Source organism: Notolepis coatsorum, assembly GCF_963971535.1.
Source record: "Notolepis coatsorum genome assembly, chromosome: 1".
NCBI classification, from domain to species: Eukaryota; Metazoa; Chordata; class Actinopteri; order Aulopiformes; family Paralepididae; genus Notolepis; species Notolepis coatsorum.
The window spans coordinates 241,075,770-241,102,670 of record NC_140165.1 but is presented as its reverse complement, the minus strand read 5'-3'; the positions used below and the strand labels follow the sequence as shown (position 1 = coordinate 241,102,670).

The following is a 26,901-nucleotide window of genomic DNA, read 5'->3' as shown; positions in this document are numbered from 1 at the left end:
CAGGTATTTGCAATCCATAAAGTGCAGACATAGAATGAGTATATAAATAGGAGCAGTGCAATAAAATAGACATACATTTGTATAAAATAGACAGAGTAAAATAGTGCAATAGCCCAGTGCAATAAAATAGTTCTCATCTACAGTGCAACAATCACAGTCTGGATGCAATGAGTCTAAGCAGCAGAGTGTATTAAAAGGCTAAGGTGAAGAGGTATGTTTTTTTTAGCTTCTTTTTTATATATATTTTTTTTATATATATTTAGTGATTTAACCTCCCTAATGTCCATAGTTAGGGTGTTCCATAGCGTTGGTGCATAATTCATGTCCTTTATATAATAGAACAACATAGGTAAATAAAAAATACATAAAAAAATTCAAGTTATTAAGTCCAAATGGCACTTAAGAAATATATATATATTATATATATGTAACGGTTGTGATGACAACGTCACCTTAAACTTCGATAATAATAATAATAATAATAATAATAACTAACTAACTAATGTAGTAACTTCCTAGCTTAACCTTCGTACTCTGCGCTGTGTTTTAACCTTATAAAGCTCTTTGAAGTACTACTTAGCTACAAATGCAGATAACCATGTATGTGATGGTTTTCTGCTCGTACACCTTCAGAGAACACGGCGCGGCGGTTGAAGAAATCGAGTTCTGAGCAGTTTGAAAAGGAATCCGTATTTAATAAGAAGGATTTCAATCAATACAAATCAAAGATTTGAAAGAACAATTGCAATAAAACCTGATGGAAGACCTCACTATGCCGAGGTTCATCAGACTTTAGGCTAAATATTCAATATCTATGGGCATGTCTCGTCTCGGCTTCTTCAGATGGTAGGTTTTCGCGGCCGTCTCTTCTGCTGCGTGTTTTCCTCAGTCTGTTGGAGAGAGAAAGGGTGTGTGTTCTTTGTCGCTTCCTGGGTCTCTGTTCGGGTCTCTTGTTGTTGTCTCTACTAGCACGGAGTCCTGCTAATATCAAATTTAGGCTCCGCCTCTAATGTTACGGCAAGCGGGCGTTTTTCCAACCTCTCCTCGAGTGTTCCTATTGGAGGACACGTACTCTCAACTCTCATTGGCTAACTCCTTAACGTGACGTTTTACATCGAATTGCGTCACAATGTGGATTCTAGGTCCAAACTCTTTGATCAACTGCCCCTTTGTATAGAAGAGACCGTCTGGCGTCTCTCAAAGCAGTCCCTTTGTATTGGACCATTTGCCTCGAACACTTAGGGTGAAAAATCACTCAGTTTATTACTCCCAGGAAGTCCCAACGAGACTATCTCTTCGTTTGATCAACAGTTGCCTGTCTCAATCACCCTGGTTCAGAGCCTTGAGTCCACGCAGCTGTTTCAAACCAAAGATAGTCTTGTTGGTTTTGTTGAATAGAAATAGATAGCGGCAGAGAAGCCAGGAGAATTTGTGAATGCATATTACCTGTCGGTGTTGTGCCATTCTGTGCTTCATGATACAGTATACAGTACACTAAACACAGTTTGGCTGGAATTCTACTACAGTTTCCCCGGTTTGGGGATTGATAATCCCCAAGATACATGTTAGTAATTCCTCAAACAAACTGTTTACAATTACCTTAACCTTACTGTTTAACCTAATTCGCTCAGAGCCAAACCTTTCCAGAATCCTTCTGACTCATTTTTCATATCTGTTAGTATCATTTGCTTTCAACACCCACATTACTCCTCCCCCACTGACCGACTATGGACCCATCTTTTATTTACACAGTTCTCTATTCACGCACCCCGTTTAACAATTTCCACTCATTTTGCAGGTTATATACAATGTTATCAGTTATATCAATTCCACTTCCGTCTAGGTACGTCCCTTTATACAAAAAGATGATCATACCAATTACCAGGTTTTAGACTATACTTTATGTGTTTTTTATCCAAATGTGTCTGTTTTGTGCAATTCACTCTGAAAGAAAAGACCTTACATTGCATTTACTATCTAAACATTTCTAAAAAAGGAGAGAGCTTAGCTAATGAAAAACCAAAAATCAAAAATTAATATGTACACGCCCTCTCCAAGGCCTATCAGTTACACTATCCCTTCCTTTGCCTATGTATATCGTTTAGGCTTCTTGATGACTCGTTGTGGTCGAGCATCTTGTTCCGGGCTTGTGCTAAGCACTGGTTCCTCTGGCTCTTCTGGTACCTTCTCCATGTCCACAGAGGAGAAGTTATTATGTTCCAATTCATAATCCTCTCCTCTGTCTGGTTCCTGTAAAAAACCTTCATCTTCTACTGGTGGCCAATCGTGGCCCCCTCGGTCTGGCTCGCCATAATCATCCGGGTCTTCCCCATCGTTTGGGGTTAGCGCCGCCTTCACTTCGCCTTCGTGTAATGGTTGCGACGCCCCGGTTTTACCGTCAAGGTCTTGTGGTTCAGGTTCCCATTCTTGGTCCGTATTGGTTGCTTTTACACAATGAGTAACGTGAAACCACATAGGCGATCCTTCAACTTGTAAAGCCCTCTCGGTGGCTCGAACGACTTTGTATGGCCCTTCCCGTCTCGCGCCAAACCACTTGCGTCTAAATACTTTGACATAAACGTAGTCGCCTGGTATGATTTGAGGTGTAGTCTGCCTATTCACCTCATCCCCGGTTTCATGCTCCTGTCTACTGGAGACATGAACCAGAATACTTTTGTGTATCTTCGACATGTATTTTACGTACTCACGCATGTCGTTGTCCAGGATGTCCAAACTCGGACCTTTGCCTGTCGCGCGCAAACCTGGTACTACCATGCAGCGACCTAGCATCATTTCGTGCGGTGTCAAACGCAGACCGCGAAGTTCGCACGAACGACAAGCAAACCGTACTAGAGGGAGAGCGTTCAACCAAATCAGTCCTGTGTGTTGACAGATCATTACCAGCTTATTTTTAATTCGTTTTTAACCGTTTTCTTCTTATTATTTACAAAACACATAATAGATTGGAAACATTTATTTTCGCAGATACATTCTCTACTGTTCCGCATTTTGACAATACATAATTCTCCAAATCATTTATCTATGTATTTTACAGCTGCTTACGTTAGCATCCAATCAAATCACCTTTGTCTCATTTCTTATTTGTGCTGTACTGTTTTACTAGATCAAATATCTCAAGCTCAACACAACCATCCACACCCTTAAAAGTGGAATATTCATTATTTCACTATCAATACCTTGTTTCCCAACAGCTCCTCGGTCCGGACAGCCAGCTCTAGACGAGGCCAATCACCAACAGCCCCTATGTGCATGGTCAACAAACCACAGTCTCTTTAAACACTCATCACACACACTCCGCCAGCTTTCAACAAGCCGGTGCAGAGCCTCCCATAAGTCAATCATCAAATTCACATGTCTGCACCCTACATGAACACTATCTGGCCAATTTGCGACCAGAAACCTACAGAGCTTTCTATAGACAGAGAAATATGTTTTCCCAACACTTAACATAACCCAACATGTGACACAACGCCCCAGATTCTACATCTGGACTCTTAATGAGCGGAAAACAAACCATGAACCAGCTCCCGTCCATTCTCAGTTTCCAGCCCATTATATCAGACTTCCTACCAGTCTCGCTGTGTCACCACCACCTGCTATCCCTGACCAGCGAGAGATCCCTCCCAGCCAGCCAGTTCCTAAAAAATATAGTCAAACAAAAACAAAGAAAATTGTAAATAAACAAAAGAATTGTGAGTGCTTAAATGCTACACACTCATCCAACAGAATTAACTATCATCTAGAGGCATAAATACCCCTGCAACAAAATTAAATAGTCCTTTGTTTCCAACTCTGTCTAACATTAAATGTTCCATTGTTCCTGTCTAAAACCATTAATTTTGTTAGTTTGATTAGCTCATGCAATATTCAGTTACGTCATCCCTCTATAGCCCCAACTTACCCTGGTTAGTCTTCCAAACCATTTTAGTAACTCGCACACCTAATCAAACCTTATCTATGTATCATCATCTCTATCTTTATTCTTAATCAGTCTCATTCTCTTCCGACTGAGCTAGCCGGGCCATTGTTCGCACACTCCCGTGAGATATGACCAGTCATGCCACATGTCCAACACACCACCACCCGTGGCCGGAATCCTCCCGGATTCCGGGGTCTGCCTCCTCCTTTCGGCCGTGGTTGCCACTCTTTATATCGCGGCCCAGTTCCCTGTCCGGGCAACGGAGCACAGGGCACTCTTTGATCACGGCGGCCTAGGTCAGACGCCTGAAGCATGATCTCAACAGCTGTCGCTTCTAGTAGCGCAGCCTTTCTTGCCAGTTCTCGTCCCAATCTCTGAATCTCGTGTGTGGCTTGACCAATCTCCAGCTGTATCTTCATCAGATCTCGATGAACTGCCTTGTGTTGTTCGAACGCTGTCACAAACGCTCTCTGTTGTCTATAGGATGCTGCCTCTTCCCCCATCTCAGCACCGGCGGTTTGCCTTCCCATCACAGGGCTGGGCCGATGTTGAGGTAGCTGTCGATGGACAACACAGGGTTGGTTCTGTTCCGGACGGCTTTGGGGAACAGCCTGTGGCAGCAGCTCTGCAGAAAGGTCTCCAGCAGGAACTGGGCCGGGGCGGCGAGGAGGGTCTGCTCGCTGTCTGGAGCACACACGTACTGGAACGGCCTGATGGGGGAGGGGTTCTCCATCACCATGTGTTTGGGTTTGACCACAAAATCGTTGTGTCCTCCGAATGGAATGTGTTTCTTCCCGCCTCTCATCTTGGCTTCGGTGCTGAGGGCAGGTTGGACATGGGTCGTGTATTCCATACCTGCTGTCGGTCTCAGTTCCAGCCATCCGGCCAGAGTGGATTTCACGGGACCGCTGTAAATACGCCGCCCTCCTCAGTCTCTTTTTCTGTACAGAGGTTAAACTGCAGTCGCCTGCAATGGACACTCCAGCTTGAATCGGTTCTGGTTGGAGTAACACCGTCGTCACTGGTTCACTCCCCTGTATTGGAACCAAAGTCAACATTGCCAGTCCTTTTGTCGTACTGGTCACCTGAGAGAAGTCCATATTGATCAGATCATTATCACTGGTAAAGTCTATCTGGGAAATGTCTGCAGAGGCTCTCGGCCTACTCCCCCCAATGGCCCGATCACTAAGCCCCTTTTCCATATTGTTGTTGTTGTTATTCTATTGTTAATAATATTGCATTTACCGCTCCAGTTGTTCCTATCAATGTTCCACTAAGGTGAACTTCCTATGTTTCTGTCATTCATTCCACTTCAAACACTCCTGTAATTACCGTTTGAAAAAACAAGTTTCTCTGTCTTTCCTATTTCTACTTACTTGAGTTAAAACACTCACACTGTTAACATTTTACTGTGCAGACAAGGATTGATAACTGGCTTATCATTCATACTTATACCAAGGCTCATTACAGCCGGCCCGTTTCCCCAGATGGTTATGGAATTCGTTCAGAGCTCCTGTCCAGTCGAGCACCTGTATGGAAAGAAAGCAAAAAACATCCAGACTTAATTCAGTGGCATTTCCCTGTTATCTCCACTATTCGTTATGCATTGGAAATGTCGGGCAACACTATACTAAAATATTTAACAAGACACAGTGTGATCTGTTTGAAAATAACGATATAACGATACAGCTTATCTCGTTCGATCTCTGTCAACACACTGGGTTCCTATTTTTTGTTGAATCTCCGCTCTCCTTTACTTCCGCTTGATCCTGCTCCAATTCTGATTCTCCTCGGAAAACCAAAACATCTTGATTAATATAGTTACATTCATTTTTTACATTCTTTTCCATTATTTAGTACCACACCCCCCAGGGGACACCTGTCACCCAGACACGTGTCCCCCAGAGGTAATCTAAAGAATGCCACAGACGCCGCGCCACGCACGCCGTGAGGTGCCGACCCTGTTTACTGAAGAGACCCTAACAGCCCCTCCACAGTGGCCAAACCCACCTCACCACAGGTACACAGCAGACAGCATCCCGGCAACCTCTCCCGTGCTTCAGGCCAGTATCCCCAGAGTCCAGTGCCCTGCCGGACGGCCATGCATAGCCGACCAGACCCAACACCGAACCCCGGGCACACCGCCCCATATCACACAGCCCTCCAAACGTACCTACTATGGGGAAAAAAAAACACAATTGTACACACAACCCTATCCCGTCAATTGCAACGCACGGTCGTCCAGGAACGTCCCCCGCCTCGCACCCACACGCACGCCCCGGCCCTCCCACTCCCCAACCCTGAATGTCCACCACCCAGATCAGAGAATAGTCGCCAGCGCGGACGCCGGGCACCACGGCTTTATCGGAACGCCCACACCCACCCTGCCACCCTCCGCGCCAACCTTCATTACCATCATTGCATACGCAGGCGCAACCGAGCGGTGTGGGTCCCCCGACGCAGAACCAGCCGCGCCGAGAGTCTTAAACACGTACGTCACACACCCTGATAACATTCACACAAACTACTATAACCGCAAACATCACCACAGCACACAGCAAATACTTAGCAATTGTCCATCTTTGAAACCTTACAGTAAACAGCAATAAACAATATACCTAGCACTACACCGCGTTTGAAACCCATAAAAAACTCTATATACAGGCCCTAACCTAGGAGATAAAGAGAAGCGTTTACATGGAAGAGAGGCGGTGTTGAAATGAGGGGAGCGAGCGAGATGGGGGGGGTAAGAAAGAGAGAGAGGGAGAGAGGGGGGAGGCGAAAAGGGAGAGGGAGGGTGAGAGAAGGAAAGAAAGAGAGGGGGGGGTGAAAGAGGAAGAGAGAGAGAGGGAGAGGAGGCGAGAGAGAGAGAAAGAGAGAGAGAAAGAGAAAGAGAAAGAGAGAGAGAGAGAGAAAGAGAAAGGGAGAGAGAGAGAGGAAGAGAGAGAGAGAGAGAGAGAGAGAGAGAGGGGGAGAGAGAGGGGAAGAGAGAGAGAGAGAGAGAGAGAGAAAGAGAAGAAGAGAGGGGGAGAGAGAGAAGAAGAGAGGGGGAGAGAGAGTGTACAATGAAAACGTTCTGTGAGCAGAATCCAAACACATCCATCCTGTACACTTCTGCCCCCTACCGTATCCCCAATAAACTCCACCTTCCCCTTAACAATGGACGCTCGCCACCCCTACCAAGATGGACGCTCGGTACCCTCCCAAAATGGACGCTCGGCGCCCCTTCTAAGATGGACGCTCGGCGCCCCTTCTAAGATGGACGCCCCCTCGCGAGACATACCGAGAGTCCCGTCATGCCATGACGTCAGCACAGTTAGCTTAGCATGTTAGCTTAGCATATTAGCTTCGTTAGCTTAGCATATTAGCTTCGTTAGCTTCAACCTAGCGCGCGCTTACGACGTCACATCCGGCGACCGCTTTAGCCGTTTAGCGCGGCTAAGTAGCATTAGCTTAGCTGCTCCCATGATCCCATAAAAACGTTCCCAACGACCCGTTCCGCCGCGCGGGCCGTCCCCTCGCAACGTTAATACAATACCACATACCCCACAACAGAATCCTATTTCCCTCAAAACGCCAGTGTAGTGATCTAATTAGAAATATAAAAACATAATAGTAAAATACTAGTTTGACCCCTCCGTCGTCATTTCCGGCGAGCTTAGAACGACTTCCGGGTCGGGGTCTAGATAATCCCGATCACCTTAAACATTACATAACTATTTTATCCGCGACGAATATGAAAAATTTTAAGTGCCTTACACATCGCCGTAATATCAAGACACTATCGATCGACCTTATACATTTGAATTACGTCTACTTTTCGCTCCGTTTGCTCCGGTGCCTCAGAGGCTAACGAGCTATCGTTTGTAGCATGTTGCGCGCTACGACACGCACGAGTTCCAACGAGAACGCGCCCTGTCCACACAAGCATGCACGCGCCCCCCTCCACGAAAGGCTGGGTGGCGCATTTACCGTTGCGTGTGTGCACTTTGGACGTCGCGTGTGTTCCCGATTCAATATTAAAAACCGTTCTCAGTCATATCATAAGTGCCACTTTACAGATATTATTTATATACTTTACATATGTTAAACCTAACCATAACGCTTTCACTCATACACAAACATCATACACAATTGTTTAACCCTAGCTTGCAACATACGAGCCTACTTTAAGTACCATTCCAATGCTACAGCCTATCGTTGTTTAAATTTAACATGTCCGGCTGTGCCCAGGGTAAAACTAGACCCTATTCATGCTTCATTTCTACTGTAGAAAAGCACTGTGTGCTTAAGCCAATACTATAAGGCGTACTATGCACACGTTCCCCTTGCTCAACCCTGAGCACAAACCTAGACATCGTTCCTAAATACTTCCATACCTATTCTTAATGTTCCGACCACGGGCAGCGTCTCGTTCACTTATGCTAAAATTTCTACTATGGAAAATACTACGCATATCCGTGCTTAACTCTCTTACTGTAAGGAATACTACAGCACTAGTGTGGTTAAAAATCCTGCTCACAGGACCCCTAATCACACAGCCTTGAGCCGCTACCCCTTGGTCAGAACATTTCATCTAATACTTAATTACAGTCATACTTTTAGCCACCCCCTCGTTGGTTCGAATTGAACACCCGTACACTCCATAACACTCACCTTTAGCGACTTCCAGTCACTTGAAGACGGATCGATTGATCAGTTGTTGTTGTCGTTCGAGGTGAAGAAAGAGGAGAAAAAAATTCTCCTTTGTTCTCGTTCAAAAACGGACGTTTCTATTCAAGGGTCACAGCACCAAAATTGTAGTAACTTCCTAGCTTAACCTTCGTACTCTGCGCTGTGTTTTAACCTTATAAAGCTCTTTGAAGTACTACTTAGCTACAAATGCAGATAACCATGTATGTGATGGTTTTCTGCTCGTACACCTTCAGAGAACACGGCGCGGCGGTTGAAGAAATCGAGTTCTGAGCAGTTTGAAAAGGAATCCGTATTTAATAAGAAGGATTTCAATCAATACAAATCAAAGATTTGAAAGAACAATTGCAATAAAACCTGATGGAAGACCTCACTATGCCGAGGTTCATCAGACTTTAGGCTAAATATTCAATATCTATGGGCATGTCTCGTCTCGGCTTCTTCAGATGGTAGGTTTTCGCGGCCGTCTCTTCTGCTGCGTGTTTTCCTCAGTCTGTTGGAGAGAGAAAGGGTGTGTGTTCTTTGTCGCTTCCTGGGTCTCTGTTCGGGTCTCTTGTTGTTGTCTCTACTAGCACGGAGTCCTGCTAATATCAAATTTAGGCTCCGCCTCTAATGTTACGGCAAGCGGGCGTTTTTCCAACCTCTCCTCGAGTGTTCCTATTGGAGGACACGTACTCTCAACTCTCATTGGCTAACTCCTTAACGTGACGTTTTACATCGAATTGCGTCACAATGTGGATTCTAGGTCCAAACTCTTTGATCAACTGCCCCTTTGTATAGAAGAGACCGTCTGGCGTCTCTCAAAGCAGTCCCTTTGTATTGGACCATTTGCCTCGAACACTTAGGGTGAAAAATCACTCAGTTTATTACTCCCAGGAAGTCCCAACGAGACTATCTCTTCGTTTGATCAACAGTTGCCTGTCTCAATCACCCTGGTTCAGAGCCTTGAGTCCACGCAGCTGTTTCAAACCAAAGATAGTCTTGTTGGTTTTGTTGAATAGAAATAGATAGCGGCAGAGAAGCCAGGAGAATTTGTGAATGCATATTACCTGTCGGTGTTGTGCCATTCTGTGCTTCATGATACAGTATACAGTACACTAAACACAGTTTGGCTGGAATTCTACTACACTAACTAACTAACTAACTAACTAACTAACTAACTAACTAACTAACTAACTAACTAACTAACTAACTAACTAACTAACTAACTAACTAACTAACTAACTAACTAACTAACTAACCAACTAACTAACTAACTAACCAACTAACTAACTAACTAACTAATAATTACGTTAGTTGGTTACCTGTCTGCCCCGGGTAAGACGCGTCCAGTAATGATAATGCTCTTCCCCTCTTGCAGCCGGTCTTGGATGGAACCAGTGAAGGGGATTCTCTAGGAACACAACATGTAGTACTGTGATGAGCTTCATATTGTCTGTTATAATCTAGGGCGGCATATTGTCTGTTACTTCGAGCACCACATACTAGGCTGAACTTCAAACTGAGATTTGATCATCTATTCGAAAACGTCCTGCGTATTTCCTAAAATGAAACATGATGTCGTTTAATTAAATCACTTACCGGATTGTTAAAAGGAGCCTGGTTGTAAAATGCCATAACTCAAAGAGGAAGCAAGTGTTCCGCTGCTGCTGGGGAAGGTTTTCTCTTGACTCTGGAGCCTGAAACGAAGTAGGCTGACACTTCTGTAAATCTACACAGGATTCCAATCGGGGATTCTGAGGATTCTGGCGATGCTGGGATCAGTTTCGTTTTCCTGTAGTAGGCGGTGTTTAGATAAAGCTACTGTACACGACACGTGACGTGACACAGTGCTTACCCCAAAACACCCGCGCTATCATATCATATATATGTAGCAGTCTGGAAAATATGGTATATTATTCAGAACTGCTGACTGTGTTTATATCCCTTTTTGTACACAAAGACATTCTAACTAGTGTCATTGATTCACACGAACAATGACACAAAAGTTCCCGTCCAAAGAGCATGTGAATACGGATCATAAATGACAGTATTGATTCATATTTTACAGTGCGTCTCCCCTTGTGACTGGCAGGCGGGACCAGCAGGGGGCAGTAGCAGGCAGAGAGTGGCGGAGAGAGCTGAGAGATGATAAAGGGAGGAGGCGAGCGGAAGTCGTTCTCTTCGGCAGTGAACTTGACAACGAGAAGTCACGTCTAACGGGGGGGGGGGGGGGGGGGGGCTCTGGATAGCCCCGTTGCTGACTTTATGCCGGAGTGCCCCGTGGAACAGTGACGGGTGATAGGAAGTACTGGCTAGTGGATACGATATCCTAGCAGTACCAGTGTTATGATATTATGAACATTAAGTGCAGAGTCAGGCACTAAGAGTCGAGTTATACCTAGTTACAGTGAGCGGTATAGGTAGCGTGCGGCTAAGGATCACAGTAGCATTGCTCGTGTTATACCTAGTTACAGTGACGGTATAGTCTGCGTGCCAGAGACGTACGGGACATCCAAGCAGTCTGCCCGGGCGTCAACAGCTGTCTGCACCGGAGAGCAGCAGCACACCTGCTCCAGGCTGCCTGCAGGACACGGGGAGTTCTTTACCACCAGCAGAGTTCGCCCAGCACCAGCTCAGCCAGCACTGCCTCTCTGCTATAGCTCCGCCTGCTAGCACCTGCGGCGCGAGTGTTCGACGCCATCTTGCCACCAGGACGGTGGTGGAGCGGCGCGGCCGCCATTTTGGTAGAGTAAACATTAGGGCTTCGGCGCCCAGGATCCTATCGTACATTACACAGTGTGTCGCAGCCTACGGGCGAAGCTGGTGTTTGCTAACCACAGTGCATAGGGGTACCCCATAAACAGTACATGCCGGCATTAGCATAGGGCTTTTGTTTTGGTAATTGTGGGCCCACACTTTGGTTTTATTTCCTTTTCTTTGAGCGTGATACAATGTGTGTGTATTAATATTTTCCCATTCAATTAACCCTTCCCTGGGGGGGGAAGTTACAGACCTGGTGCATTATAATTAAAGCCTTTTGAGGTATTATTCTGGCCGTATAATTAAAGCCTGTTGAGGTATTATACAGGGTGAAGACCCAGACGTGGGTGATGAGTCAAACACAGTGAAGTATATTATCCCGGCTAGTAACCCAGAGGTGGGTGCATAATATACGTGTTTATGAGGTATTGAGTTGAACAGCAGGGGCTATAGTAGGACTTCAGCCCAATTGGCCAGTAGTATTAAATAATTGTAACTGAACAGTACAATTAACATAAAGACTTGAATGGGGTTCTGTGTGCGTGTCCATTCCTGTGCCCTGCATTAACTCTTTTGGTGTGGGTAACGTATATATATGGTTAACCCCTTCCTACCTAACTCTCCCCTTTTCAGTGGAAGGTTTCTAGGGTCATTGAGGGAGGGTACTGCTTGCGGGGGGAACTCAGAGTATTTGATTACAATTCAGTCACGAGGTGTGGGAGGGTCTAAGGAGCGACTGGGAGGAGTGGGAGCGTGTTGGGGAGTACTGCTGACCGCCCTGCGACAGGGAAGGAAGACCAGAGTACCAGACCAGGTTGGTAAATCCCGGGCCCCATCCACTCACACTACCAGCCTCCAGTCGACGCCCCAGGCCCAAAGACGAGGGTGCAGCCAGACAGAGTTCTGCTGTGTCCAGCTACCTCCTGACTGCCAGCAACCGTTCCCACGAAGCAGGGATAATCCACCCTGCTACATATATATAACTTTATATGTATATGATCATAGAGGCATGTAGCTTATAATAATAATAATAATAATAATAATAATAATAATAATAATAATAATAATATTATTATTACTATTGTAATTTTTTAAAACACGTCACAACTTTTATGTGTCATCTACTTTCTTCAATGATCTACTACAAAAAGATCAATCGATAATTTGCCATTCTGCAGATTGAACTGTTGCTGCTCCGAAAATACCTCTAAGACACATTAGGGAAAAGGTTTTTTAGGGAAGATAGTTTCCACTAAAGCAAGTATTTCTCACTGCCTTGCTGAGTCGTGGATTAGAACTAGTTGTATGCGGTTTACTTACTGGTTAGTGGGTTACTGATCAACTCAGCGTGGACTTCAGACAGCTGATGAATGAACGAATGATCTTTATTGTCATTGTAATAACAGGTACAACGAAATAAATAATGTAAGCCCTAGGTGCTAACAGTAACAGCCAACACAGTCATAAAACAATAAAGAGTGAGATAAATAGACATAAATAGGGGGGAACTTATATACATTATAGGAAAACCTAACACAAGAATGTAAACATATTGCACTATTCCCCTGATGTTGCACAGTCGTTTCTCATAGGCGACTTCTCTTTGATGACCCGACTTCTCTTTGATGACCCTCCCGGAGCTTGGATAGGAGTAGGAATAAACTGTACATATACAGCACTGTTTGAACCTGGCACACAACATACTTCACATGTCATTTTTCTTTTTGTTTCAAGTTCAAGTTTCAAGTTTCTTTAATATTTGTCATACAGAAGTACAGAATACTTTTATACAAAATGCTTCTTACTGTTACGCTCCAGAGACTGTGCAAGACAAGATAAGTATGAAATAAAATAACATAGTAAAATTAGAAGTAAAAAAAATGAGGTCACAGTGTTCAGTTTAGACATATGTACAATGTTCGATGCAGAATAGACGTAGTTACCATACAATATACAATACTGTGCAGTGTACTAATATACAATACTATATAGTGCAAGGCAGAAATGGGACGAGGTGCAATTTAGGTACAATTCACAGTAGGTGTATGAGTTGTAGTGCAAATCCTTTATCAATAAATATAAAGTGTAAAGTGTGTTTGTGTGATCTAAAGTGTGGAGAGTGGGTGCTGCAGTGTGTTGTTTGTTTGAGTGAGTGTGTGCGTGTGGGTGTGTGTGCTGTGTGCATTTGATGGTTGTTGCATAGTGTTTATTGTTCGTTTAGCAGCCTGATGGCCTGGGGATAGAAGCTTTTGTGGAGACGAAGATGATGAGTACCGGTCTTCTCCTCAGACATAAAATCAGTTTTTCAATACAAGTACGACTCAAGACACAGAACATTAGTATGCAAAATAAAAAATTAACACAGATTTTGAGTGTGAATGAAAACTTTATTGCAACAAGATTGCAGAATGGGTACAATACAGTACGGCTCAATACACACAATTGTTAAGGGGATGCAGACCAGAGAAAGAAGTTTTGTCTTGTCTTCTCGTACTGAAAACGTGACTGTTAGCACAGAGACGGCTGCAGTTACACACAGGGCCATTTTCGTTTCGTTTTCAGGGTCAGTTTCGCTTTTCAGAACGAAACGTAATGGCAGGCAAGTTGCCCAGTCCACACGAGCGCTGGATTTAATATAACCATGATTGTATGTGCGCAGTTGCACTGTTCGGCCACACACAACCGGGGATTTGCTACACTGCAACCCCGGTCTTTGAAAACCGGAGTCCAGGGTGAAGTTTTGCGGTTTTGTGTGGGCATAGCAACCAAGGTTCCCAGTGTACAGCAGAGCTGTCGCAATTATTTCCCATGTTCACGGCAGACTGTAAAAAAAACAATAGCAAGTTAGCAACCGAGCGCGGGGTAGAGAGATTAGTGTCTCGTTTACATCAGGGTCATATCGACCCTGTACCCGTTGCTCTTGAAGGGCTATTAGACAAGTACAGTACAATGAGAGAGGTAGTGCGACCTTCCACACGTTACTCTCCCAGTGAGAATCTGCGCTGCCAGGCTGGCCGCATATGCGTCGGAGGAAAGCATGAGACAGTCTCCGGAGTTTCTTTCCAGCGATACGCGTCCGGCGTAGATGACAACATATTTAGTATGATTACAAATCCTGAAAATTAAGAAGTTCCTTTAGGTGGTCAGAGACTAAACCATTTAGGCGGGATGACTAACAGCTATAGTCAGAGAACACCCTGGAGTGTGTGTGTGTGTGTGTGTGTGTCCACCCATGTACATGCAGGTGAGTTAAAGGAGAAATGTAGGTGTCATGGGGGGGGGGGGGGGGGGGGGGGGGTACAGGTATGGACAGGGTAATAGTAGAAAGACATAAATACAGGCAATAAAATGTCATCTGAATATAAAAAATATGAGAAAAATAAACAGTATTATTCAGGCGAGGGTCTGTACCCTAACTGGCATGATATACATTATAGGTGCTGCAGGTTTTGGTGGTTAAGAGTCAGACACAGTTAGCAGTCAGACATTCCTAATAGTCGTGCAGCCATTAGTTCTCCAGCTGCTGGCAGCAGCATCTTTGAGGGAACAAAGTGACAACTAAACACACATCCTCCAACTGTTGACACACTGACTCTATTATTACATGTCTAGATGTAACATTACTGTCTATGTATAATGTAAACGAGACGAACCCCGCCCCCCCCCCCCCCCCCCCCCCCCCCCCCCCCCCCCCATTCGCAACTACTTGTCCAGACCACTTATACTTGTCCAGACCACTTATACCCGTCCAGCCTGGCTCTGCGGCTCTGCAGATACCCCCTACTCGAGTTTAGTGCACTTATGGCCCTGGGGTGGGAACTGAATTTAAGTCTGTTAGTCCGGGTGGGCATGACACAACACCTGCCTGAGCGCAGCCTTATGATGTGTTTGTTGCTGCAGGGTGGTGTGGGTCTTTGAGGATTTTGACTGCCTTCTTGAGACAGAGGGAGTTGTACAGTTCTTCCAGGGAGGGGAGAGGGCATCCAATGATTCTCTGGGCCGAGTTGACGACCCTCTGGGGCGCCTTCCTCTCTGTGGCTGTGCAGCTGAGGAACCACCGTCGATACAGGAGGATGCTTTCCACGGAGCAGCGGTAGAAGGACACAAGCAGGTCTTGTCTGAGGTGGTAGTTTCTGAGTATTCTCGAAGACACTGATGTCACGAGACCGCCGCCATCTTGGTATAGGGGGACCATACGGATTTCTACCATCAAATCCATGCATTGAGCTCCGTTTTTATTACATGTTTTATCACATTCTTGTTCATTTCATAACATTTTCATACGATTTGTTTTGAAAATATTGAGGCCAACATGGCATTTCACTATTTCGAAAGCCTTTCTGGTGATTCTAAGGCGAGATATGAGTCAAAGAAACTCCCCCTGAGTGATTACCATGACCACAACATCAGAGCGAGTTAGCCGAACGTTAGCCACCAGCCACTTTTTCCTCTGTGATGGTATAAAACTTCCGATTTGGATTTCTGTTTTTGTCATTAGTATAACGCGTAACACAGCAGCTCTTTGGCATTGTGAAGGACTGAAGAAAAGTCTGCTTGATTGTCTTTAATTTGCCGCTTTAACTATCCGTTTCTCCACTAAATAGTGTACACAATGTACCAGGCGGGGCAGTTTCCCCCCACGCTGCAGTTGCGTAGCAATAACAGACAGGAAGTTGACTTCGAGAATATTCTCAGGAAGTTGAGTCTCTGTTGTGCGGTGCCTTCTTAACGATCACCGTGGTGTTGGTTCTCCAGGTCAGGTCATCCTCCAGGTGGACGCCCAGGAATCTGATGACTGAGACTCTCTCCACGCATCCCCGTTGATGTACAGCGGCTGTATGACGGTCTTCTTCCTCCTGTAGACCACGATCATCTCCTGGGTTTTTAGCTTGTTCAGCTGCAGGTTGTTCTTTTTGCACAGGGCTGACAACAGCTGCTCCACCTCATCGCGGTACGCGGCCTCGTCACCTTTGGAGATACAGCCCACCACAGTGGTGTCGTCAGCGAACTTGATGATGGCGTTGCTAGGGTGGACTGCAGTGAAGTCTTGGGTGTAGATGGAGTATAATAGTATTTTCTGTAGTATTACACCTCTACTACACCTTTGTATGGTCCGGTGGCAGAGATCTGAGAACAAAACACACTTAACTCAATAGCAAAAACGTGAGCAAATTGATCTCCCTCACTACTTTTAAGGACTCTATTTCAGAGTTGTTTACACACACCTGCAACTTTCACCCAGCCTTTAAACTGTAAGTCTGTTCTGCTTCATGTATTACATATACTTTGTAATTCTATTTGGGTGTTTGTTGATGTGTGTTTAAAATGATTTCCCTTACCTTAAATACTGCGGCATGGTCATGCTGGACCTACAAAAGGCCTTACACTGTCAATCACTCCATTCTGATTGACAAGCTAAAAGCAATTGGTTTTGATAGTCTATCAGTGAGCTGGATGCAATCCTATAGGGGAGGGAACAGATGGTGGAGGTAAACGGTACGCCTGTATCAGTTCCGCAACCGTTCCTATTTCCGGGGTAGGCCTGATTGGCCCGACAGGCACGTGACCCGCCGCGGCCACGCCCCGCGGCAGCCCCAGGACGCAGCAACGAGGCTGCTGTGGTTCACCGCCGCCTTCAACGCCGCAGAGTTACCATACGCTATACAATATACTATGCAATGTACTAATATACAATACGGCTCACTTTTCCCACTTCAATGACAGAGCCGCTGTTTAATAATATTGTCGCGGCGGAGCTCCGTCGCGGCAGCATTATGTAGCAGTAATCCCCCCTTTTTTATCATCGACAACTAGCTCAATTGGTAACGTTGTTTGGCTGTGGATCCTATGGTCCGTTTGTGACAAGTTTGATTCCCTTAATTTTTTATTTTTATTTTTTTTAACGTGCATTGCACTATAGCGTATTGTATATTGTATATTGTATGGTACAGTAACGGTCTCTGGAGCGCAACAGTAAGAAGCATTTGCACTGCAACGCATACACCTTACTGTAAATTGTACCTCATCCCATTTCTGCTTTGCACTATAGCGTATTGTATATTGTATGGTACAGTAACGGTCTCTGGAGCGCAACAGTAAGAAGCATTTGCACTGCAACGCATACACCTTACTGTAAATTGTACCTCATCCCATTTCTGCTTTGCACTATAGCGTATTGTATATTGTATATTGTATGGTACAGTAACGGTCTCTGGAGCGCAACAGTAAGAAGCATTTGCACTGCAACGCATACACCTTACTGTAAATTGTACCTCATCCCATTTCTGCTTTGCACTATAGCGTATTGTATATTGTATATTGTATGGTACAGTAACGGTCTCTGGAGCGCAACAGTAAGAAGCATTTGCACTGCAACGCGTACACCTTACTGTAAATTGTACCTCATCCCATTTCTGCTTTGCACTATAGCGTATTGTATATTGGTACATTGCATTGTATATTGTATGGTACAGTAACGGTCTCTGGAGCGCGCCAGCATTTGCACTGCAACGCATACACCTTACTGTAAATTGTACCTCATCCCATTTCTGCTTTGCACTATAGCGTATTGTATATTGTATGGTAACTCAGTTACTTCTATTCTGCATCGAACGCTGTACATATGTCTCTATACTATTTTATTTCATACAACAATGTATGCCTTTCAAATGTTAAATGATAAATGATTGCATGATACACACTGAAATAATCCTTCGCTCGCGCAAATTTGCTGCTGCGGGCGGCGTTGAAGGCGGAAAGCGGCGGTGAACCACAGCAGCCTCGTTGCCGCGTCCTGGGGCTGCCGCGGGGCGTGGCCGCGGCGGGTCACGTGCCTGTCGGGGCCAATCAGGCCTACCCCGGAAATAGGAACGGTTGCGGAACTGATACAGGCAAACGGTACCCTACCCCCCCCCCCCCCCCCCCCCCCTCACAGTGAGCTGTGGTGTTCCACAAGGAAGCATACTAGGACCGCTACTGTTCCTAATTTATGCAAATGACATGTCGTCAGCTTGTGACTGCAACTTGTTCTTGTTCGCAGACGACTCAGCCCTGCTGGTCTCTGACAAGAACAAGTTACAGGTTGAAAAAACCCTCAGCTCGGAACTAGGCATATCTGCATATGGCTCGCTGATAACAAACTATCATTACACCTGGGTAAAACAGAGTCCATTCTCTTCGGATCAAATAACAAACTCAGCAAGACCGACGGCTTCTCAATTACAGTGGGTGACAATATTGTCACAAGGAAAGATGAAACTACATACCTAGGTTCCATCCTAGAGGCTAATCTTTCCTGTGACAAAATGGCATCCAAGGTAATAAAAAAAGTTAACCAACAAACTCGATTCTTGTACCGGATCTCCTCTCTGGTAAACAAGAATACCCTGAAGACTCTGGCAGGAGCACTCATTCAAGGGTACTACGACTATGCTTGCACCTCATGGTACCAAAGCACCTCAAAGGCGCTAAAAACAAAATTACAAACATCTCAAAACAAATTGGTCAGACTAGTGCTTGACCTTACTCCTAGAACCCACCTCACCCCTGCCCACTTTGACAACCTAGGATGGCTTAGAGTAGACGACAGAGTACAGCAACTTGCAATGGGCCTGGTCTACAAGATACACTACATGTACATGTCAAAATACTTCCCAAAGGTCAGTGAATACCACGATCACAACACCAGAGGGAGCTCCACAAATCATGTTAAACCCAGATTCGGCTCAAACAAGGGACACGTTTCGCAATTATGCCACATCAATGTGGAACGCCCTACCCAAAGCTGTAAGGAATGTGAATCACTACCCACTTTCAAAACCACTCTCAAAGAACACCTACGGAAGAGACTGCAATTCGAAACTGGCCCCTGTAATGTCCTAACCCAACCCCCTCCAATGTATACGACCAAGTATGGTTTTGTCAATATTCCAATGTACAGTTTTGCTTGTACAGTTGTACAGTGTCCCCCACCCACCCCTCCTACCCAACCTACCCAACCCCTCCACCCCACCCACCCAACCACCTCCAATGTACAGTCCCCCCACCTACCCAACCTCCTCCAATGTACAGTTTCTACGTCAAATGTATATACTCTCTTTTCTAGACTATTTTTGTATCACAAACAGTACTGTATTTGCAAATCTGGTATGTCATAAATGTATAGATGTAGCAGTATTGTCTATCTGTATGTCATGTATGTCATATATGTTATGATGAATTGAAAATGGGGGACCCTGATGTAAACAAGACGAAAGTCTTTCTCTGGTCTACATCCCCTTAGTATTGAGCTGTACTGTACTGTACCCATTCTGCAATCTGTTAATAAAGTGTTCAATCAATCAAACCTCTGTGATGTATGTATTGTCTCTTTTCTATTTTATTTTATTTTATATTCCCTGTCTGTTACCCTTCGAGAAGTCCTTTTGTCCTCTCGCCAGCCTGCCTGGTTGAATAAAGGTTAAATAAAACAATAAATAAACAACGACGTAAGAATAATATAGGCTCTTTATTTTACAAAGATCAGTTCATCAGACAGTGTGTTCTCTGTGGACAGAGTAGAGGACTGGCCAAGCTATGATATACGCCCCATAGACAAGTTTATCCCCTAGCTAACCAGCCACCCTCATTATCACAGCAAACAAAACCACCCAATGCAGATAAGCACACTATGGCAACCGACATGCAGACACACACACGTGACATTGCAAAGAGCATTTAAAGGGCCCCTATTGTAAAAATGGCCTTTCCTATTATTTTGCATTGTTTTTACCAAATGAGGGGTTGTCCTAGCACTGAGTAATTGTGAAATAGGTACATAATGTAATTTCTGCCTTTCAGCTGTGACAAGAACCCTCCCTGTTGAAACAAGCCATTCAGAATTGCAGCCACAATCTACGTAGTTAATAACGACTATTGGCATGTGAAGAGAAAATGTGTGTCTACAAAATGGTGGCTCGCTCGTAAACCTCCTATTTTCTACCTAAAGTTGAACCTAAAATATGTTTCTGACAACATTTCTAAATGGTAAGTTTGATATGATATTGCTGGTCATATTTGACACCTAGTTTCACAGTTTGATCTGAATTTCGTTCAATGGTACAGGCTTGTTGTACACCATTGCTAGATCATTTGCATCCTCGTCATCCCTGTATGCACGGTAAAAAAACTAAAACTAACGGGAGCCGCTAACGTTAACTTGGCCCAAAACGTTCCCCCGGGGTCTGGGCTTGTGGCGCTGGTCCGACTCGGTGTTACACTGTTACAGCCACAGCCAGGGCATGGTTCTCCCCTGTCTGTCAGCAGGTTCCTGTAACACCATACATGGTCCTTTTCCTGTCCCCGCCTCATCGTCGTCCTACCCACCTGCCTGTCTACCCACCTGCCTGTCTACCCACCTGCCTGCTATCACCGATCCTGGATAAGAGGCCTGCACTCCATCCACTCCTCATCCCAGTGTTGTTTACGCCTCACGTGGTAGTAGGACTCTACTAAGATCTCTAGAACTATATCTTCTTGTTTTTCTTTAGTGTTCTGGTGAACTGCCTTGTATTAATCTCTGTCCAGGACCACTCCTCACCTGCCTGCACTTCACCTACGGACCCCACCAGCCTGCACCCTCTGGACCTCACATACCCACGTCGTCTGTCTGTCTCTCCACCACTCCTTGCCCTTCATCATTCTATTTTACTCTTTTATTACTTTTATCACAAGTTCTAAAAGGTATCGATCTGTGTGAGTATCAAGCAGGAAGAAAGACTGTCAGGTTTTTAAAATTGTGTGGGGGACCCAGGCCTAGAACTGCGCCCTGAGAGAGGGAACTGCACCCTGAGGGAGGTTTGCCCTGAGTGGGAGGTTCGAAGGCTCAAAGTGGGTATCAAACAGGAGGGAAGACTGTCAGGTTTTAAACTGTGGATACCAAACAGAGAAGGTAAAGATTACTTTAAACTGTTAAACAGTAATCCAATACTATTTTATTGCACTGTAAAAAACTGTGATTTTATACGTATGTCTGCACTTTATGTGCTCATTTTATGTCTATTCTATTCTACTATTTTATTGCACTGCACTATTGCACTATTTTACTATCTATTCTATCTTATTCTTTTTATTATTGTCTATTTTTAAAACTGAATCAAACCATAAACAAAATGGCCTAGGATGTTTCTTTTTTTAATTGCTTTACAACAGAAAAAGACAGGCACAAAATGAACTGTGATTTTATGTCTGCACTTTGTGCTCATTTTGTGCCTGTCTTTTTCTGTTGTAAAGCAATTTTTGTATGAAAGGTGCTATACAAATAAACGTTTATTATTATTATTATTATTATTATTATTATTATTATTATTATTATTATTATTATTATTATTATTATTATTATTATTATTATTATCATCGGCCCCCTGCCCCCCTGTTCACCCCTGCATCATTAAATATCCTAAACCACCTCGTTCACCTGTGCCTGTGTTCTGCTCGTGGGTTCTCTAGACACCCATAACACTCGGGGTGGGTACAGTGAGAGCCTGCGGGGGGATATCGTTGGTCTTACTGGAACAATGGAGCGGCTGACAGGCAGGAGTCCTTGAGGAGGTTTGGAGGGGGTCCCCAAAAAGTTGGGAATAGTTTAAGTTCACTATTTCAGTCAGGAGAACTTGCATATTTGTTTTAATAGTTAATTTAATACTATAATAATAATAATAATAATATGACATGGGAATGCAATCAATTTGGTTTTGAATGGATCTGCTTTTATGTCCTCCCTGTGCACCTAACTGAGAGCACTGTGACCTATCAAACCTCCCCTATCAAGCAGGGGGCATACAACGTACTATATCCCCCTACAGTACATGGAAGTACTATATCCCCCCTACAGTACATGGAAGTACTATATCCCCCCTACAGTACACAGAAGTACTATATCCCCCTACAGTACATAGAAGTAGTATATCCCCCTATAAGTACTATATCCCCCTACAGTACACGGAAGTACTATATCCCCCTACAGTACATATAAGTACTATATCCCCCCTACAGTACACGGAAGTACTATATCCCCCTACAGTACATGGAAGTACTATATCCCCCCTACAGTACATAGAAGTACTATATCCCCCTACAGTACATAGAAGTACTATATCCCCCCTACAGTACATATAAGTACTATATCCCTCTACAGTACATAGAAGTACTATATCCCCCCTACAGTACATAGAAGTACTATATCCCCCAAGTCTGGGACAGTATAAACAATAAGAGTCACTACCCCACACAAGGAATTGATAGTAGTATCATGGCGCCATCTAGCGCTCACCTGCAGATGATGCAGTCAGTAAAGGTCCTCTCTGATTGCATTAAAAATATGCTGTGGTTGCAATTAGTTTATTTGTTACAAGTGTTATCTGTTTAGGTTGTTCTTTGTGTTGATATTCTGATCCTGTGTTTTGTATAGCCTAGTCCTTGTTCCATTTGTTTTGATTATTGTTTTGTTCTAGTGCCTGTCTCTCCCCAGCTGTTTTTCATTATTAATTAGTGTCAGTATTTATTGCTTGTTGGTTGGTTGGGTTATTGTGGCGTCATTGTCTCCGCATTGTCCCCATGTCGTGCCCGTGTTCCCTGGTGTTTTGGTCAAGTGAGTTCGTGCCTGTCTACTCCTGTCGTTTTCTTGTTTTCTCCTCGTTGTTATGTTAGCGACCAGTGCCAGTGCCTTTCGTTTGTTTTGTATTTTGGTTATGATTCAGTAAAATTCCCTTCATTAAGTATCACCCTTCGTCTCAGTCTCGGCTCTTTCATCCTTGTCTGCAAACTGTGTTCTCCTCACCTTCATCATCACCCCCGATCGTAACAGATGGACATGAAGCAATGGACAGTGTTTCCTAACTGAGACATTTCAAATGTTCTTACCACTATCTTTGACTGAACTTGCTCTCCACATTTAATGTGCAACACTCATTTCATTCACTAGAAGTAGCGCAATGAGAGGACGTAGGCTACTGTAGAAGAGTGAATCTGCGTCACTTTCTCCACCGTTAGCTCGACTGCCCTGCAGGAGCTAACCGCAGTAACTATGCAAACAGTGAAACTGAGAAAAATGGCTTGAAAGTTCTCACTATCCAGTGATTTGATACTGCAGCACCCAAGTTTCAACACTGTTTGACGAACATTGTTACTCAGCTCATTGTCATGTTTATTGTAATTTTTCCATGGGACATGGAAGCACGAAATACAGTACTCAGGTCTCGGTTATAACCATTAAATACTAAAATAACAAAAATAAATACTGATCCTCATGATAAACATGCAAACTTATTTAATTAAATTAAAAACGAATTCATTCAATAAAAAAACGAGTCTGCGGTCAGGTGGCGTAGCGGAGATTGTGCTCGTCACCAATGCAAGAGGCTGCGGTCTCGACTCCCGGAGAGTCAGCATTGCCTTGGCTCGGGCTGATCACTATACTAACTCGTTTGGCTGAGTTAGGGGGAGGGGAGCCGTGGGTGGGTCCTGGGCGTTGTGGACAGCAGTTCGGTCGGGGCGCCTGCTCAGCGAAGGTAGGATCTGGTGAGAGGTAGTGCGGCCTCCCACACGTTACACTCTCCCAGTGAGAATCTGCGCGGCCAGGCTGCGTGTAGCTTATTGCCAGCGGAAGAGTGCAAGAATGCTTCCGCATTCGTCACCGCACGCCAGTACGGTAATGCGCCTTTCCTTTCGCCCCGCTCAGACAAATGCATGTAGTACATTGCAACACAACGCAGCATTTCCACGTACATTGCAACGAATCACTTGGAGTTTGAAAGTGATATCAGAAGAAACTACTCAACCTCGGCTGTCTTTAATATGAGTGAACACAACGCATTGTAACGTTAACGCAGCTGTCAACTGTACTTTACTATGGAATACATGTATTATTATCGCGACGCGTCGTCACAGACTAAACAGTGTTCTGGATTTTCCTACAATGGATTATTGATTGTAAATTGAACCCTTGCACTGAAGAACCATTATGAATCTGTGTTAGAAAATGTTTTGGATCTAAATCACTTGGAGTTTGAAAGTGATATCAGAAGAAACTACTCAACCTCGGCTGTCTTTAACTATGAGTGAACACAACACTCTAACTTACCATGTTTAGATAATGAAGTACTCGACCTCTACTGTATTTAACTATGAGTGAACACAACACTCTAACTTACCATCAGAGTTGCGTTGTTATTATGGTCTGAGCCGCCACGCAGGATAATGACGCCGCGCGCGCGCGCACACGCACGCGCGGCCCCGCGCGCATGCGCATATGTTCCCTCGCGCACAATAATACACTTTGTTTGTATAGCCTTTCATACAGAAACTGCAGCTCAAAGTGCTTCACAACAGAATTAAGACAGGCATAAAATGAGCACATAAAGTGCAGACATATAAAATCAGTTTTTCACATTAGGATCTAACATCCCAACAGGCAACCTTGTTTATGGTTTGATTCAGTTTTAATATAAATAATAAAAATAAAGAGAAGATTAATTAATTATCTACTCAGTCCCGAAGATGTAGATATGGAATGTCCCGGGTTGCTGCTGTTTGCAGAGTGTGTTGTTGTCCGGGGGTGAGTGGTGGTGGGTGGGGGGTTGAATCAAAACAGTTGTCAATTCGGAATTGACGGCTGTTTTGATTTGGCCGTTCGTTCGCCGTCGTTCACCTTTGGACGGCGGTGCACTCTGTGGGCAGCGGCAACTTGGGACGTTCCATATTTACATCACAAAGAGTCCCAGACTGGTTGAAGACACCAGCCTATAGCGGCTATTGTTATGATAATGCGAGGTAGCGCCGGGGCCCGGGACTCGGCAGGTAAACACGATCCGAGCCGAGCGCAGCGCGTTCTCGCGAGCGCGTGCATGTGCGTGCACGCGCTTCTGCTCAAATCTTTAATACTCAGTGAGGTACCACTGAGTGGTACCCCGTGCCATGAACAACGCATGCCTGCTTACCATGTTTAGATAATAAAGTACTCAACCTCTACTTGTCTACTGTCTGACTGAACACAACACTCTAACTGTAGGAAAATCCAGAACACTGTTTAGTCTGTGACGACGCGTCGCGATAATAATACATGTATTCCATAGTAAAGTACAGTTGACAGCTGCGTTAACGTTACAATGCGTTGTGTTCACTCATAGTTAAAGACAGCCGAGGTTGAGTAGTTTCTTCTGATATCACTTTAAAACTCCAAGTGATTTAGATCCAAAACATTTTCTAACACAGATTCATAATGGTTCTTCAGTGCTGCAAGGGTTCAATTTACAATCAATAATCCATTGTAGGAAAATCCAGAACACTGTTTAGTCTGTGACGAGTCCGACGCGTCGCGATAATAATACATGTATTCCATAGTAAAGTACAGTTGACAGCTGCGTTAACGTTACAATGCGTTGTGTTCACTCATAGTTAAAGACAGCCGAGGTTGAGTAGTTTCTTCTGATATCACTTTCAAACTCCAAGTGATTCGTTGCAATGTACGCGGAAATGCTGCGTTGTGTTGCAATGTACTACATGCATTTGTCTGAGCGGGGCGAAAGGAAAGGCGCATTACCGTACTGGCGTGCGGTGACGAATGCGGAAGCATTCTTGCACTCTTCCGCTGGCAATAAGCTACACGCGGCCAGGCTGGCTACCGGCTGGCTGCACATGCGTCGGAGGAAAGCATGTGACAGTCTCCGGCCTCTCGGACCAACAGTAGGGGAAAGTGCGCAACAACCAGGAAGGGGGTTGGGAATTGGCATAACGACTAACAGTGGGATGGGAGAAAAATCGGAAAAAGAAGGAGGGGGGAAAAAGATAAAAATAAAGAAAGAAAGAAAATAGTCTAATTAAATAAAACTGATTTAATTAAATACAACTAATTTAATTGACTGATTGAAGAGAGAAAAGTGTCATAGGTGCCGTAAGGTGCTATTGTGCAGTCAGTGTGCAGTTCAGCAGTTTCACAGCATCCGTAGCACCTGCTCCTCTGCCTCTGTGCAGACCTCACCACCCTCTATAGAGCCTGCTTCTCTGCCTCTGTGCAGACCTCACCACCCTCTATAGAGCCTGCTCCTCTGCCTCTGTGCAGACCTCACCACCCTCTATAGAGCCTGCTCCTCTGCCTCTGTGCAGACCTCACCACCCTCTATAGAGCCTGCTCCTCTGCCTCTGTGCAGACCTCACCACCCTCTATAGAGCCTGCTCCTCTGCCTCTGTGCAGACCTCACCACCCTCTATAGAGCCTGCTCCTCTGCCTCTGTGCAGACCTCACCACCCTCTATAGAGCCTGCTTCTCTGCCTCTGTGCAGACCTCACCACCCTCTATAGAGCCTGCTCCTCTGCCTCTGTGCAGACCTCACCACCCTCTATAGAGCCTGCTCCTCTGCCTCTGTGCAGACCTCACCACCCTCTGTGCAGACTACCACCCTCTGTGCAGACCTCACCACCCTCTGAGCGCCTGCTCTTCTGCCTCTGTGCAGACCTCACCACCCTCTGTGCAGACCTTTACCACCCTCTGTGCA

General features: G+C 44.8%; 1 protein-coding gene across 1 annotated transcript in view; it reads right to left on the bottom strand.

Annotated features, from left to right (window-relative positions):
- The window catches only part of LOC311224442 (uncharacterized protein), a 95,224-nt gene that overhangs the window by 9,747 nt on the left and 58,576 nt on the right, over positions 1 to 26,901 (bottom strand). The window contains exons 13-16 of the mRNA XM_084309431.1: positions 16,204 to 16,398; positions 15,317 to 15,420; positions 10,214 to 10,251; positions 9,937 to 10,025 (exon numbers count right to left, since the gene is read on the bottom strand). Of these exons, the coding sequence (XP_084165557.1) occupies positions 9,937 to 10,025; positions 10,214 to 10,251; positions 15,317 to 15,420; positions 16,204 to 16,398 (426 nt within the window). The remainder of the gene's footprint in view (positions 1 to 9,936; positions 10,026 to 10,213; positions 10,252 to 15,316; positions 15,421 to 16,203; positions 16,399 to 26,901) is intronic.